The 13,696-nt window shown below is 39.5% G+C and overlaps 1 protein-coding gene across 5 annotated transcripts in view; it reads right to left on the bottom strand.

Annotated features, from left to right (window-relative positions):
• The window catches only part of GARNL3 (GTPase activating Rap/RanGAP domain like 3), a 138,826-nt gene that overhangs the window by 59,574 nt on the left and 65,556 nt on the right, over nucleotides 1-13,696 (bottom strand). For all 5 annotated transcript variants that reach the window (XM_072960138.1, XM_072960140.1, XM_072960141.1 and 2 more), the window contains 3 exons: nucleotides 6,765-6,864; nucleotides 5,033-5,151; nucleotides 854-918 (listed from right to left, as the gene is read on the bottom strand). In XM_072960138.1, the coding sequence (XP_072816239.1) occupies nucleotides 854-918; nucleotides 5,033-5,151; nucleotides 6,765-6,864 (284 nt within the window). The remainder of the gene's footprint in view (nucleotides 1-853; nucleotides 919-5,032; nucleotides 5,152-6,764; nucleotides 6,865-13,696) is intronic.

Below are 13,696 nucleotides of genomic sequence, written 5' to 3'. Positions count from 1 at the left end.
GTGATGAGCAGCCCAAGCCCAGGAGTCACACGGACCTAGGTTTAAACCCCGGCTCGGGGGTTTACCAGCTGTGAGATCTTTGTCAAATCCCTTCACCTCTGAGGCTCTGCTTCCTTCTATGGGCAGTGGAGATAATAATAGATACATTTTACAGAGCTGGTTTAAAGATTCCCTAAGAGAATGCTTGTAAAGCACTTAGCACAGCGCCTGACACACAGAAGCTACCATTACTATGACGTAGTATCTGAGCTGGTGACAAAGCAACAGGCTGATCTGAGTGGCAGCATCCCTGACGGGAGGCTCCTGGAGCGTGGGGGAGACGGGAGGGAGTGGAAAGGCGGGGGCCTGAGACGCAGCTGAGCGCTGTTTAACGTTCCATCCATTTAACCTTCTGTTTGGTGAAGAATAACCACATTCTTCTCTGAGAAGCATTTGCTGACGTCTGAGTTTCTATTTCAAACCAGGAAAATGAAAGGAAAAATATTTCTTCATTTTCTTTACAGAACCAAGGCATATGTATGCATGCAGGGAAAAAGAAGCAGGCACAGAATGCAGGACGGCGATGCTGAGAGCAAAGCTCTGAATCAGCTGGAGCTGGACTTGGGCCTCAGTTCTATGACTCACAAGCTGTGTGATCTTGGCTCCACTTCCTCATCTATAAAATGGGGATAATAACAGTGCCTGCCTTATGGGGTTGCTGTGAAGATTAAATGAGAGAATGCGTGTCAAATGCTTAGCAAAATGTCTAGTACATAGCCAAGGCCCAGGGAAATAGGAAGGTGACATCAGAATGACCACAGGAAAACACCATTTATGGGTGCCTGGTGTTGGGTTTCTATTCATTAGTACTCACCTTAAGATGGACTTCACAGAGAGAGTTTTTGTGGGGCTGTAGGGAAGGCATATTTTCTGGGTACCCTGCAAAGTCAAAACAGCAAATCACAGAAGTTTGGCAATTCCCATCTCAGAGAGTCTTGCCTGGTCATTTAAAAGAAATCCATGTCCAGCCTTTGCCATTTTTCTTCAAGGGGCATGTATATGAAATAAATGCATTCGATGCTGGCCAAAATTTTGCTCAGGCTTGAGAGCATCTTCCACTATTCCCCTACCCAGCATTTGTGGCTTTAGGCATTACTCTTCAAAGTTTGCACTGCCAGGGCCCCAGTGTCTTAGGTGCTGTGGTGAGCAGACATGCCATCTGAACCCGGTGAGAAGGGGGTTTGGCTCTGGAGAAGCCTGCGCTCCAGGCTGGTGACAATACATCCTTCCAGCTAAGTGTCAGAAGTTGTGCTAGATACAGCCCTTCTTAAGGGTTCTCTACTAGCCAAGGAAATTAGGTTGAGCTTTTTTTTTTTTTTTTGTAGTTTGCATTATGGAGATTTTAAACATTTTCCAAGTGTAGAGAAGTAATATGATAGGAATATGCATTTTCAAATTCCACATAACCTATGCACTGGAACCTGAGTTATTTCTGCGGCCTTGCATTTTCACCGGCCCCAGTGTAGCTCACACTTGCGGTTACCTGTGAGGGACGCCAACCCATCTAGAACAGGGTCTTGAGCCTGACCTTCTTGCTCAACTTCCACCTTGTCTAGAAGGCAGGTTCCCTTTCATCCTGCAGGTCTCTTTAAATGTCACCTCCTCAGAAAGATCCCCTGGACTACCTTACTCAGGCAGGTCTCTCATGTTGTTCTGTCTTCAGTTCCTTCAGAGTTATTATCACAACTTATAATGTAACAGACAACATCTTTGGAAATTAAAATAAGCAAAATTTCCCCTTGCATTTGCACCACTCCTCCTCCCTGAGTACCTGGCAGCTATCCCAGGTAAGGAGGTGAAGTGACTTGTTACTTCCTGAAGTGTGACACTGACCCCTATCTTGGTGGAAGGAAGGAAGGAGGAATATGGGAAAACAAAGGGGTTAGATGCTGGGGCCCTTGATTCCTCCATCCAAGGTCAGGCCTTGATGGGCGGGAGTGGGGAGGCTGCAAACACATCAAGGTAAGACCTGGAGGCAGCTGGACGAGGGCTCACTCCCCAGGCTTGGCCTTCCGTAGGAATACCGAAGTCCAGGTAGAACCTGTTTGAACACGGTGAGGGGCGGTAACTCGGTAGTTTCAAGCATGGATAGTCAGCAAGATTAGAGACCTGATGCAGTGCTCCTGCCTCCTCAGTCGGACCCGTGCCTTGCAGCGGCTATGCCAGCGAAGGAGTGTGGAGCTTCGGAGAGGCTGGGCAACTGGCAGAGACCTGGGATCAGGTCAAAGAGTGCTTTCCAATGACCCCCCCAAAGCTGGAGGAGACCAGTTACATCTCAATGGTTGCTCCTCCACAACAGAAACCAGAAAGAAGCCAGAGGGGCCCCATGTGGTCCAAGGTCCTCTTCTCCTGCCACCATGAAGTCTCATAAACCTCTCTTCATGCACCCAAATGTAAACTTCAAGAGCAACAGGGTTAGGGGACAGAAATCGGAAAGGCTGATTATTTGTCCAAAAGAGACAGAGTCATCCAAAGAGAATATTTAAGCCAGAAGAGACTGGAATACTATAATTAGTAAACATAAAATAAATAAGTAAAAAAAAAAAAACTGGAGGGAGGCAGAAAATAGCCTTCCTGGTGCAGAAGACAAGAGGCTTTGGACGAGGACACTGTCACTTCTCGTTAGGTAAATAAGAAGAGACTCTCATGCACATGCTTGAGAAAAACTGGCACAGCTTCTCCAGCATCATCTTCTAAAACTGATGTATAAACTCTGCTTCAAGAACAGCCAAGCTCATGGCAAGACTGACCCCAACTGCAGTGGCCTGGGGAGAGGGGTAAGTGCCAAAACGTTTCTGCAGGAAATAATTCACAATTAAGATCTAACTCTATTTTATATCAGATTTTAACCTTAAGCCTTCTTAAGGAAAGAAAAATTTCTGAAACTTTCTCTTCACTCTCTCTTTTTTCTTTGCTTCTCAGAGAATTTTTTTAGAGACAATATCGACACTGGAAAGAACAAAGGGTTTGGAGTTAAGCAAACTGGGGTCAAATATTCTCAAATCATTTTGTGTGAATTTGAGAAAACAGAAGTTGATAAACAGAGGCAGCAGACTTCAATTCAGACCGGTTAAGCTGGACTTCATTAATTATTTGTCATTTCATTAATTCATTCAACAGATATTTTTTGAGCTCCTTTTATGTGCCAGGCACTGGGCTTCCTGGTGGGGATACTGACAACAAAGCCGTTCTGTCCCCTGCCTTTCATGAAGCTCACAGTAGAGGGAGAGTGACAGCGTGAGTTGAAGAATTACACACAGAATTAATTCTGTACAGTGGTGACAGCTCACATCCAGTCCTAGGTTCTGCCTGGTCTGCCACCTACTGGCATGTGGCCTTGGCCATGTCATTTAAGCTCCCTAAACTGTTATAACACCTATGAGATTATATTGTTATTACTGTTACTATTTTTAATCATCACAAAAACTGCCTAACCACAGTTTACTCCATAGTGGTTCCTGGAAATTCTTTCTGGGCTTTTTTTCTTTTAAGTTTTAAAAATTTTATTGAAGTACAGTCAGTTACAATGTGTCAATTCCTGGTGTATAGCACAATGTCCCAGTCATGCATATACCTACATATATTCATTTTTATATTATTTTTCATGAAAGGTTATTATAAGATATTGAACATAGTTCCCTGTGGTATACAGAAGAAACCTAAAAAAAATCTTATATATAATCTTTCTGGGCATTTTGAAGTTGCTATTTTATTGCTATATATGTATGCATGCATGCAAATATGTGTATGTGAATAAAGAATTATTGTTTTTTAAAATTTATGTATTATTCCTTTTCTAAAAAGATCTACATAGCAATTTTGATACACTATGTAGCTGAGATAAAAAAATCAGCATGCAATTATTCAAATATTGGATTTCAACAAATGTACCCACCAAGTGGAACCACCACACAACAGGACTAACATTTTCTAAGCCTGGTTTGTTTTATTGCTTTTTAATTATACACTGTATTCACCAATTCAAGAATAAAATATTTTATCCTTTAAGCATCTAAACAGTTTAAGATTTGATGATTTGGGACACTGGGTAAAATTTCAAACAAGATCTCATTTAATGTTGTCTCATTAGTGCTTATCACCCTGTGAGCCACAGCCCAGAACTTTCCCCATTTTACAATGAAGAAAATGGAGGCTCAGAGGTCATAAGCAATTTTCTCAACTTCACGCAAAATAAATTTGTTACAGATGTGACTTGACCCTAGTTTGCTTAACTCTAAACCCTTTGCTCTTTTTAGTGTCCATATTGTTTCTAAAAACATTCTGAAGAGGAAAGAAAAAAACCCAAGAGAGGAAGATAATGAGAAAAGGTAAAAGATGAAAGACAGAGGTCAAATAAAAGAATTACTAGAAAAAATTTAGAAAACAGGAAAAGAAGCAACAATAATGAACATAACAAAAGAAAACTTTCCTGAGCTAAAGAAAGACCTGCGTCCCCAAGCTGAAAGGGCTTTCTTTCAGCCCACTGCCCCCAGCTAAGTGTTCAGAGCCCACTGTGGGCAGGAAGTACTTGTTAAATTTGGAGTTGCTTCTCTACCTCGTGCAACTGATGAAAGGAGCTAAGCCTCCAAAAAATTCGAGAAGCACAGCTGATTCAGCAGTTGACTGACTGGCTCATGGAAACAGGAGCACCCCATAGGGCTGTGTTCATGTAACAGTATTATATTCTTTCACTAAATTTTGTTTTCTTTTAGCTGGAGGTAAGCCAGCTTATCACTTTCATATTAGTAGCAGTGAAGGTTAATACAGTTGTGTATTCCCAGAGGGCAAAGACCAAGGGGAATGGACATGTCTGTTTAGTGGCTTATAAAGGAAAAGTTGCTGTTAAACTCAAGAGCTTGAAAGTCTCATCTGTGAGCCAGATAATTCTCAATATCCAAACTCAAAAAAAAAAATCTCACAGACAAAGGCTGACAGTAACAATGATTAAACTCTGGAGTGGCTGTGAAACTCCAGATGCAGGTCAGATACTTACTGTTTTCCTCCAAAGGATTGCACGATATTGAGGGACACGTTGATTGTTTTGGTCAGAGAGGGTCACTGACAGGAAGAAGGGGCTCTTCTCTGCATCATTTCCGATGTAGTTCTGATGGACTGGAAAAGAAGTAGATTCAGAATAGGGAGAATGCAGCTGGCTCTTCCAGGCACTGGTAGCAGTGGGCACTTCAGGAGGTACTGAGTCCTTCCCACAGAATAAGGGGACAGTAATCTCCAGCCCAGCTCAGGACAGAACCTGGTGACTCTAAACTAAGCATGATCTCCTGTTCTCCTTGCCAGGGATGGGCACAGGAGTGAACATATGACCCAATTCTGGCCAATGAGACAGGAGAAGAAATGTGTCAAGGAGTTTCTGGGAAGACTTGCTCATTCCTAAAGATGGCCTTCTTTTTTCCTCAGGACATGGTGGTGTCTAGAGCTGATGCCTGGAATGGCTGCAACCATCTTGTGATCCTGAGGAGGGCCAGTATCGATGACATCACTGAGCCTCTGATTCTACCAACCCCAGAGCCTTCCCTACCTCTGGGTTTCTCATTGTATCCCTTATTGTTTAAGCCAGTGGAAGTATCCAACTTGACGGCACCATTTTCCTTTAAAGTCATCACTACTCCAGGTGCTATGCTTCAAAGTGTTTCAGAAGATGGTAAATGTCCCTATCTTCTTTCTTTATAAAGAGATATGTCTTGCCACATAATTGAATAATACAGTGTCAGATTTTTAAAAAGACATCATTGGGTCTGATCACTCCCATTTTATAGCTCCAGTATCACATCTCCTACAAATAAACGAGTGCATTAGCCTGATAAGCAATTTATCTGACTCATTTCTAATCCTGCAGTAGTGATTTTTCTTCCATTCCCATTACCTTCTGTGGCCAGCCACACTCCTGTTTCCCACCTTTCCATATATGTTCACATGAGCCCTTCGCTTTAAATGTACATCCACACTCGTGACAGAGCTCTCGGTATGTGCTAGGCACCGGGCTTAGTGCTCTTCCTGCGTATCTCACTGACACTACTGTTCAAACCTCCTAGGTAAGTAATAGTAATACCTCCACTTTACAGATAAGGAAATTAGACTCAGAGAAGTGCGAGTAACTAGTGTAAGGTCCTATGTTGATAATGGCAGAACCAGGATTCAAATCCAGTCTGTAGCCTCCACGAGGGCAGGGATCACAACTGCATTTGCCAGGGCCCATTGCCTGGCACATGGTAGGTGATAAATGAATACTGGTCTCCAGAGCCTATGGTGTAATGACTCTCTGTTCTGCACTGGCCCTGGAGTTCAGGGAATTGTTTCTCTCCCTCATTGCCTCGACCTAGGTGTTCAACTAGTTCAGGGTAGTTGCCTTGTTAAGTCTAACGTTGCTCTGTGCCCTGTGAATTTTTCTCATCTCGCAAATCACTCATTCAAACTATCTAATCCCCTCTTAATCCCTAGGGACAAAAACAACTGGCAAAAACTAACTAAATAAAAAATTTAAAAATCAAAAAGAAATGAAAAATTTTAAACTACGAGAAAAACTGCTAAGGCTGAGACTCTGAATTAAATCTTGAAATCTACAAAGCTTACTATTGACCTTGAAAATGAAATGTCCTGAACTCAATGTCCCTAAACTGATAGCTTCACACTTGTAGGGTACCAGAAATTATACCAACACTAATTTTCATTGTGAATATCCTTCCCAACCACTGTAATGGCATAGTTACCTTGTCCTAAAAAATACTTGAAATACCATCTGGTGTGGTATTCTGGATTCTCTAAGTGCACGTCTGTCCTTCGCCAAGTACCTGGCAGAGCAGTTGCATTCTGTAATGGAACAAAGTTATGCCATTAAGAGGCTTATTCAGAAAATAAACAAGATGGCAATGAACCAGATGCCAAAGAACCAGAAAAGTCACTGTTAAAAGTGTACAAACAGGGCTGCAACCACATGTTCTCATTAGAAAAGACATCTAGTCTGAATCCACATTGTAGAAGCGTTCTGGAGGTCCTTGCGGTGTAGGGAAAAAAAACAAGTGGATCAGTGAGTTAAGCTATTTTTAACTTGAGTATAATATGAGTTTAAAGTTTTGATACTTTCTGGTCCGAAGTGTTCACAGTATTTGGCAGTTGGTGCCCCCTAGAGGCACGCCCTTCTGCTCATTACCCCTGTAACAGGCACGTATCACCTGGAATACATCTCAGCAGCCTCTTATTTGGGTTCATATTCTTTGTAGAACTTTAGAAATTTATCATAAATAACTCAACTGATGTGAAAAATATGGATAAACATAATCAATAATCTGAATCCTCCATTCAAAGATAATCATTATTAATGATTTGATATGGTGTCCTCTAATTTTTTCCCACATGTACATGTATAATTTTCTAACCAAAATGGAATCATACGGAATACAGAGTTTGAAACTCCACTGACGTTGTGCCCCATGTGTAAGACAGACTAATGGAACATACTTTTCTGATTCTGACAGACCTCTAGTGATCGACTAGATGTTTGTGATCAGTTTCTTTATCATGTGGAAAACACCCCTTTCAATTCTGAGTTTATAAAGGGACTTTCTCAGAAACGAATATTGAATTTTACTGAAAGCTTTTTTTTGGCAACTATTGAGTGAATAGGTTAAATGGAGAAACTCAGAGTAATGTAATGAATTATACTAATGGCCCTTCTGATGCTGAATGGTTCTTAGATTTCTGGAATACATTCTGCTAGGTATTCTTTTGATATACTGCTGGATTTTAAAGAATGACTTATGTATCATATTTATAGTGAGATGAAGTTTTAAGTTTATTTTCTGTAGGTATTTCGGTCATGCTTTAAGGGTTACATTACTTTATAAAGTGAATTAGGATGCTGTCTGTCTTTCTCATTGCTCTGGAAATACTGATGTTCACTGGAAGAGCTCTAAGTGCCAAGTCCTAGGCCAAGCATTTACATGCATCATCGCCATAGTATCTACATCAACTCATGACATGGATTCGATTTTATCCCCTTACTTTCAGATGAGGAAATTGAGGCTTAGAGAGATTAAGCATGTTGCCTAAGGTTGCAGAGATAATAAGCAGTGAAGCTGAAACTGAAATCAGTTCCAATTTCAGATTTTTTTTCCTTTTTTAAAATCTTAACCATTACATCATCTTCTGAGCCCTTTATTTAATGTTCTGCCTTTTTAATCTATCAAGGAGTAAAAAGTAGGTTAAAATTTCTTAGTATTATTGTCCTTTTATTAGATTTGCTTGACTTTTAAAAAATCAGCTATTCGTACACACTCACATATATAAATTTTTATTTGGAAGTAATTTTAAACTTACATAAAAGTTGCAAGAATAAAAGTGCAAAAAGCATCTGAATATCCTTTACCAGATTCACCTGCTGTTAACATTTTAACCCATTGTTCACTTGTTCATTACTCTCTCTCTACACACACAAACACACACACACACACACACACACTTTTTCTGAATCATTTAAGACTAAATAGTAATAAAGGGCTATAAATAATAGCCCTTTATTCCTAAATACTTCAATGTGTATTTCCAAGAATAGGAATATCTTCTTACATAACCACCATACAGCTTTGTCAACGTTTGTAAATTTAACTTTGATACAATACTTTAATCTAGCATCTGTATTCCAGTTTTGTTAATTGACTCAATAATGTTGCTTAAGGCATTTCTCCCCCTTCAATACAGGATCATTTAGTTGTCATGTCTCTTTAGATTCCTTTAATCTGGAACATTTCCACAGGCTTACTTTGTCTTTTATGACACTGACATTTCTGAAGAATGCAGCACACACACCCCTTTTTTAAAATAAAGAAGTCCTCATTTGGGGTTTATCTGATGTTTCTCCACGATTAAACTCAGGTGATGCATGCCTGGTCAGAACACTACGTAAGTGAGGATTGTCCGTCTTAACTTTTATTTCAAGATGTCCATCTGTCCCTCATTGGTGATGTTAACATTGATCACTCGTTCAACATGTTACCTCTTAGTTTTGACCTTTTGGGATGACTTAAGAAGAGCATATAATTGGATTTTAATCCTTGTAGAGTTTCTGTCTGATTCATTGTCAACAGCTATTTGCTTTATATCCATAAACCATTGGCAGTACTCTTGGTCCACAGTTCTTTCCACTGTGCCAACACGTAGCACGCAGCTGTGACATTTCCCTGGGGTCCAGCGCCAGCCTCAGGCATCACCTTACCAAGACATTGGCGGGGTTCAGCCACGGCAGCCAGCCTTACGCTGGCCTTATGCAGTCAGACTCAAGTGGCTGGTGTCATGATCTCAAGATCCTGGATCCTAGAGAGCATCAGCAGAGCCTGGGGAGGAGACTTTAATTTTTTTTAAGTTAAAAAAAAAGGATTGTTTATTTTTGTTGATTTTTGGTTCAGGTGGGAAGTAATAAGGCTTATTTAATTATTTTTTAACAGAGGTGCTAGGGATTGAACCCAGGACCCTGTGCATGGTAAGCATGTACTCTACCACTGAGCTATATACTTTCCCCCAGATCTTAGCTAGTGCTTCTAAACCTGTTAAAATGGGCATCCTTGGGCCCATTCTAGACCTCCTCCTCATAATCTCTGTGGTTAGGCCCCTAGAATCTGTTTTAACTAGCATCCCAGGTGATTTCTGATAGACACTGAACTTCGAAAATCAATGCTCCATACCAGGGGTTCTAAAAGAAGACAGAGTGGGCATGAACTTGGATGGGGAAAGAAAAATCTTTATTTTCCCTAGCTTCTAACTAAAATTTAGCATTTCAGTTAATTATGAATGCATGCAAAAAAAACTGCAGTAGAATGAACAGCTTTGATGCTCTGAAAATCATGTCACACACACAAAACCATAGATACTGCTGGAACTCGTCATAGTGATTGCAGATATCTTGAAATATTGTTTATACTCTTCACTTCTCAAAATTACAGTAGTTATGAAACCTGCTGCTGGATTTGTTAATGTATTAATAAAAAAGCATGTATATTACAGTATCATAAATTAGGTTTAAACATCACTTTAATAAACTATTTCAATACAACTGTTTTCCTTTGTAAATCTATGTATTTTGTTTGTAAATCTATGCATTTAAAAACATCATTCTGAGGTGGGGAGGGTATAGCTCAGTAGTAGACTGCCTGCTTAGCATGCACATAGTCCTGGGTTCAATCCACAGTACCTCCATTAAAAAATAAATAAATAAACCAAATTTATAAAAAATTAAAATAAAAACATCATTCTGAGAAGAGAGTTCAAAGACATAGAAAATGACCCCTGTACTTTAGACTTTCTGATTGTCTTGAGTACGCTGACTCCCTCCCCACAACTCTGAACACTGGCAACTGCAGAATGGAATAGTCCAGGGTGGGAGGACACAGCACAGCATCTGGGAGTGAGAGAAGGGACTCTGGCCAGCGGCATGCCCCATACCTCTATTGAGTACAAACTGTCAATTATGAGTTCTTTTTTTAATGATCAAAAAGCTGTCTATTTAACTTTCACCTTCACTGAATACTTAACTAAACTGGGGAAAAACCCAACACCAAAAAGTTGTGAGTCTCGCAGAGCAAGACACTTCCCGTCCCTTGTTAAAAGCACATATGATGAGGTGTAAAGACAAGAATATCTGCAGGAACTGACAAAAGAAATGGAGACTAAGCAAAAAACAAACAAACAAACAAAACACAAAACCCAAAACCCCCAAAAACAAACCAAAAAAACCCCCTCTGCTCAGGGCCCCAGAAGGACTCTGGAAATGAGTTCCAATTTCTGATGATACACAGTAGAAGCAGACAGTAAAGGGCACAAATCTTAAGTGCAGAGTGAAATGACTTTTAAACACGTATATACCCTTGTAACCACTACCTGGATCAAGACAGAAGAGCTCTTCAGTACCCCAGGTGTCTACTTCCTGCGTTTTCCTAGTCAATATACTCAATCACACTCTGAGAGGTAACCACTATCCTGATTTCTATCACCATGGATTAGTTTTACCTACTCTTGAACTTCACAGAAATCAAATCATATCATGTGTATTCATTTGAGTCAGGCTTTTTCCCTTTGACATTATGTCTGTGACACTCATCCATGTTATTGGGGAAGTGGTTGTTCACTCTGCCCTACTGCCAGGGAGCAGTCCATGTATGAACTCCAAAATTTATGTATTCACTCTTCAGTTGCTGGACATATGGATTGTTCCCAGCTTTTGGTTATTAAGAATAAAGCCATGATGAGCACTCTGGTGTCTGCCTTTTGGTGGACATAAGCACGCACTTCTGTTGGGTGTACATCCTGGGACACAGAGGATCAGATGTTCAGTCTGAGTAGTTACTGCCAACAGTTTCCTGAAGGGAGTGCACCAATTTACACCATTAGAACAGATAGAAGAGTTCTCATTGCTCCACTCCTCTGACCAACTCTTAGCATTTCAGTTTTTAAAATTTTAGTCCTGGAGTGAGTGTAGTAGTACCCAACTGTGATTTCAATTTTGCAATAAATCCTAACTATTTTAAGTATGACTTCTTTTTATGGAGGATTTCAAAGATACAGAAACTTCCTACAGCAGTTCAAGGTAACAATGACACAATAATACTTGACATCAGTAAGAAAGTTAGGAGGAAATATTCTAATGAGCACATTTTTCAGAAAACCCATGTTTAACATTGCAAACACCCACATTAATTTTATCCCTTTTAGGTAATCATTTGCTAAAATGCATTATGGAGTAATGAACTTAAATTCTATGCTGCAGACATGCCTGAACATGCCCACAGTGTTGAATGAGTCCTGAGACTGAGAAATCCTGAATCATTTCTGCATCAAATTCCAAAGCCCACAAAAGCTCCTTGTTGCCTCCCTTAGTTGTTGTTGCTGTTGTTGTTTTAACTGCATTTATATTTGTGGGATGTGAAGGAGGAAGACTATCTGGTCAGAATATTTTGAGGAGAATTTAGTCAAAATCCATGTATAACACCCTCATTTTATCTGAATGTTCAATAAGATTGGACTTCAAGCAGGGAATCCACTTAACACAAGCACTCAGACCACAGATGAGATCCACAGTTTTATATAATGCCTGGGATTTTTCAGAGTCTCTTCTAGGGTGAGTTCAATTAACAAGCGAACGCATTTTTTAAAAAATTTTTATTTTCCTAATGGAGGTACTGGGGATTGAACCCAGGACCTTGTGCATGCTAAGCATGTGCTCTACTACTGAGATATATCCTCCCTCCAGTGAATGCATTTAAATTGACTTTCCTTCACATTCTAGGTTAAATTGCTGAAAGAACACTGGCAATAAAGAAGATGGATTTAAAAAAAAACTAAAAATTTTGAATTGCAAATATAGATATAAGCTGGCTGAAAAAGTGAAATCCCACAAAAATTAAAACCCCTTCTTTCCTCCATCCTACGAGCCCTAATCCACTTCCTTTCCCTATAATAACCTGGTTACCAGGTTGATTTCAATAGTCCCAGATCGTCCTATGCATTTACAAAAATGTGTTTACTTTAGACATATGTACACACATCATACATTCACATGCACATACATATATTTACATACAAACATATATACACACATGCATATTCATTACACATATAATTTGTTTTCATAAATGGGGACAGTATTATAGATACTACCCTGAAACTTTTTCACTAAAGAAAATATTTTAGAAATATGTCTGTCAGTACATACAGATGTACCTTGTTCTTTCAACAACTACATAGATTTTTTTTTTAATTAAACACTTCAGTTGAGTATAGATGTGTAAAATATGTAAACATAAAAGGGCCTAAATTAGAAAGTTAAGGTCCTTTAACTTCTTTCCTGACCTCCCATTTCTATTCCAGAAACAATTTCTATTAAATTCTTAGGTGTACTTGTGGAAATTTTCTTGCATATTGACAAGCATGTTTACCTTTTTTTAGTTTCAAGAAAATGGGATAATATTATGCAAATCATTCTGGAACTTGCTTTTATGTCTAACACTACATTGTAAACATTTTTCTATGGTATTACATATATCTCTACCTCATTCTTTCTAACAATTGCTAAGCATTCCATTGTATAAATACATCATAATTTACGTAATTATTCCTCTACTGATGGAAACTGAGATTGCTTTCAGGTGCACTTTATTTTTCTATTTTATTTACTTATTTATTTATTTTTTATGGGGGTACTGGGGATTGAACTCAGGATCTCCAGCATGCTAAGCACATATGTTACCTCTGAGTTATATCCCCACCCACCTTGTTTTTCTATTTTAAAATAATGCTACAATGCACATCCTAGCAGTAGAACTGCTGGCCAAATGGTATACACATTTTTAATGATTGCTAACTGCCTTCCCAAAAGATTGTACTCATTTACATATCGCCCAACAGTGTGTAAGAAAATCCTCCCCAGGCTAAGGAAGAGATTTGTAAAAAGCTGTGAGATTGCCCCGCCTCCACTTCACCATATACTAATTGACACACACAAGTGAGCTGTAAGGGAGGTCTCCAGTGATCTACCCGAGGGTCACACTCATTTTAATTAATAATCTGAATGAGCACACAGATGGCAGGATAAGCACATCTGAAGGTGATATAAAAAGTCTCAGCGGGTTAGCTAATAGGACAGGTGACAAAATCA

The sequence above is a fragment of the Vicugna pacos genome, chromosome 4, assembly GCF_048564905.1.
Source record: "Vicugna pacos chromosome 4, VicPac4, whole genome shotgun sequence".
Lineage (NCBI taxonomy): Eukaryota > Metazoa > Chordata > Mammalia > Artiodactyla > Camelidae > Vicugna > Vicugna pacos.
Note: the sequence above shows the minus strand (reverse complement) of the source record. Positions and strands in the feature narration are given on the sequence as shown.